This window comes from Athene cunicularia (assembly GCF_003259725.1).
Source record: "Athene cunicularia isolate RWA chromosome 4 unlocalized genomic scaffold, athCun1 chr4_part1, whole genome shotgun sequence".
In the NCBI taxonomy this organism is placed as follows: domain Eukaryota; kingdom Metazoa; phylum Chordata; class Aves; order Strigiformes; family Strigidae; genus Athene; species Athene cunicularia.
Window position 1 is genome coordinate 38,033,400 of NW_020799098.1, and position 2,367 is coordinate 38,035,766.

At 41.6% G+C, this 2,367-nt stretch overlaps 1 protein-coding gene across 1 annotated transcript in view; it reads left to right on the plus strand.

Annotated features, from left to right (window-relative positions):
- Positions 1-1,256: 1,256 nt before the first annotated feature.
- Positions 1,257-2,367, plus strand: part of VEGFC (vascular endothelial growth factor C) — an 83,666-nt gene continuing 82,555 nt past the window's right edge. Inside the window, exon 1 of the mRNA XM_026847004.1 lies at positions 1,257-1,470. Within this exon, the coding sequence (XP_026702805.1) occupies positions 1,257-1,470 (214 nt within the window). The remainder of the gene's footprint in view (positions 1,471-2,367) is intronic.

Genomic DNA, 2,367 nt, shown 5'->3' on the forward strand with positions numbered 1-2,367 from the left:
CCCCCGGGCCGGGCTGCGGGCAACCGGGGGCTGCCCGACGGGGCGAAGCTGCGGGGTCCTGCGGCGGGCAGGGCCGGGGGGCGCGGAGGTGAAGCTGAGAAGCACCCTGAGGAGCAGCTCCGCGAGGGAGGCGTGGGGGGGCGATGACAAAACACAAGACTTTCCATTTGTTGGAAAGCCTCTTGGAGTTACTGACACTTTGGAGGAGCCGCTGCTGCGTGACAGGGTTGTCGGGAGATGTAAGGTGACGCTCGAGCCCGAAAAATTTTCATTTTACCCAGGCGCACGGTGAAGGTTGGGCTGAAATTCTCAGATTCCAGTCACAAATACTTACAATTCTGTGTTAATTTGTGTTTGCATAGGAAGTTTCGTAATGTAGAATTCAAGTACCTTTGGTACTTGTGGTTTTGCAGTTCCTGGTATGCTGATGCATAGTATGTGGTTGTATAAGCATGTGGCATTACTAGGAACATCTTTGATGTCTGAGCTTATAACGACTCTTGCCCTCATCTCATTGTTTTGAAGATTTCTGACATACTTACTGAAAGCAATCATGACCCGGCTTATTCATTATTGATTTCGGTATGGAGCAGGAAGGCAAGCGTGTGGATTAAAAATTAAGTTGATATTCTGATTTTTGTTTTCCTATGCTGTTTGTTTTACTGAATAGAAGTTTGAGAGATTTTACTGTAACTACATGGGAAGTCAAGTTTTGGTAGTGTACACACTGTGTACAGTTACAGGGTAGCTGTACTTATTTCAGGTATTCAAATTGTTGTAGACCATACATTGGTCACAGAATTCATGCTTTTCAAATAATATTCTGCATGGAAAAGTTTACTGAGTATATTGTAGTCTCTCAAAATATTTTAATTACTGCTGAATGCTTACATTGCAGTGTTCTTAATGCTAATATGCTATCAGGGATCAGATTGCTCAAATGTTTATACAGTATTTGTCAAACTTAAGTATTTGAAAATTAGAACAAAACCCAATTCAACTGGTCACTTATCATTTAAACTGTATATAAAAAAATCACAGAATTTAGTGAAGGGTAAAAATACCTTAACTCTTTCTAGCCCATGACTGTAAGTCAGTTATTTACTGGGTGCAACTTGCATTTGAGTTGTAAAGCCTCAGAATAGCTTATGCTGAAAAGGTAGAAAGATTCCAAACTGAAGCATGGTGCATGTTTTTTACACTTAGAAGAACAGCTGATAGTGAAGATACTTTCCTAAGTGATGCTGTACGTTCCCATGCACATGTTGTGGACAGTCGCTTGGTTTCTTGAAGAAACCTCAAAGTTTTTGGGGGCTGCCACTGTAGTGCATTGTGCAGAAGTGCAAGTGCTCCCTGGAGAAAGGGGTACTGTCATCAAACTGAAGGAGAAAAAGTCAAGAGACCGGGAAGTGAATGGGATAGCATGTGTTAAGCATGTTAACCGAGAAATGTTTTTGTGCCTGACTACTAGTGAGTAGGGGAGAGGGAGAGAGAGAGAGAGAGAGTGTGACTCTGGAACCAAACAGACTTAGTCATGTTGGAAGTCTGTAGCTGTGAGTGTGTTGCTTTTGCTGGAACTGTATGAGTGAGCAAGTACTGTGCATATTTGTTCCTGTGATGAAAGAATGTTGAGGTGAATGTCTGAAGTAATTATGAAAGGATTAAATAAGTAAACTGTAAGTAATTGTTTGAAGGAATATATGATTATATTGTCAGTAAAAAGTAAGCTGCTTGAACTTTATTCATTTCAGTGAAAAATGTGGGATCACTTGAGTTTGTGCTCATAGATGTTATGCTTCCGCTGTTTTTACTTTCCATCCACATGCCATACTGCTGCATATTAAACTGATGTCTAAGTGCAGGTCATACAGCCTTTTGGGTCAGCTCTTTACACAATATATTTATTGCTCTTTACTATTTTAAGAACTTCAGCTTTAGAAACATTTTTAAAAGTGTGTATGGAGTTGAGGATCCTCCAACATAGGAGGAAAAGCTGGGCAGAAAATTAGAGTATTGTGTTTTTATGCAGGTGAGTAAGCGTTCTGCATTAGTCTTGTCCTAGAGATTTGCAGCAGCTTGGAAGCATTGCAGATATAAATAGCAGTAGTTCTTCATACACAGCTCTTGCAAGGGCATGTTCTGCAGCAAGTGGGCACTGATAAACTTGTGCAACACTGCCTCCCCCCCCCTTTGGGATTTTTTTTTTTTTTAGCCTCAAGGGTAAAGTTCATTATTTAACAAGTTTATGGGGCCCAGATTAATACTTTTCAGCTGAACCATCTGCTTAGTGGGATGGGAATGAATTCTGCCCGTAAATCACTTCTTTCGGGTTTCCTGCAGTACAGGGGGGGTGCCCCGAGGAGGCGA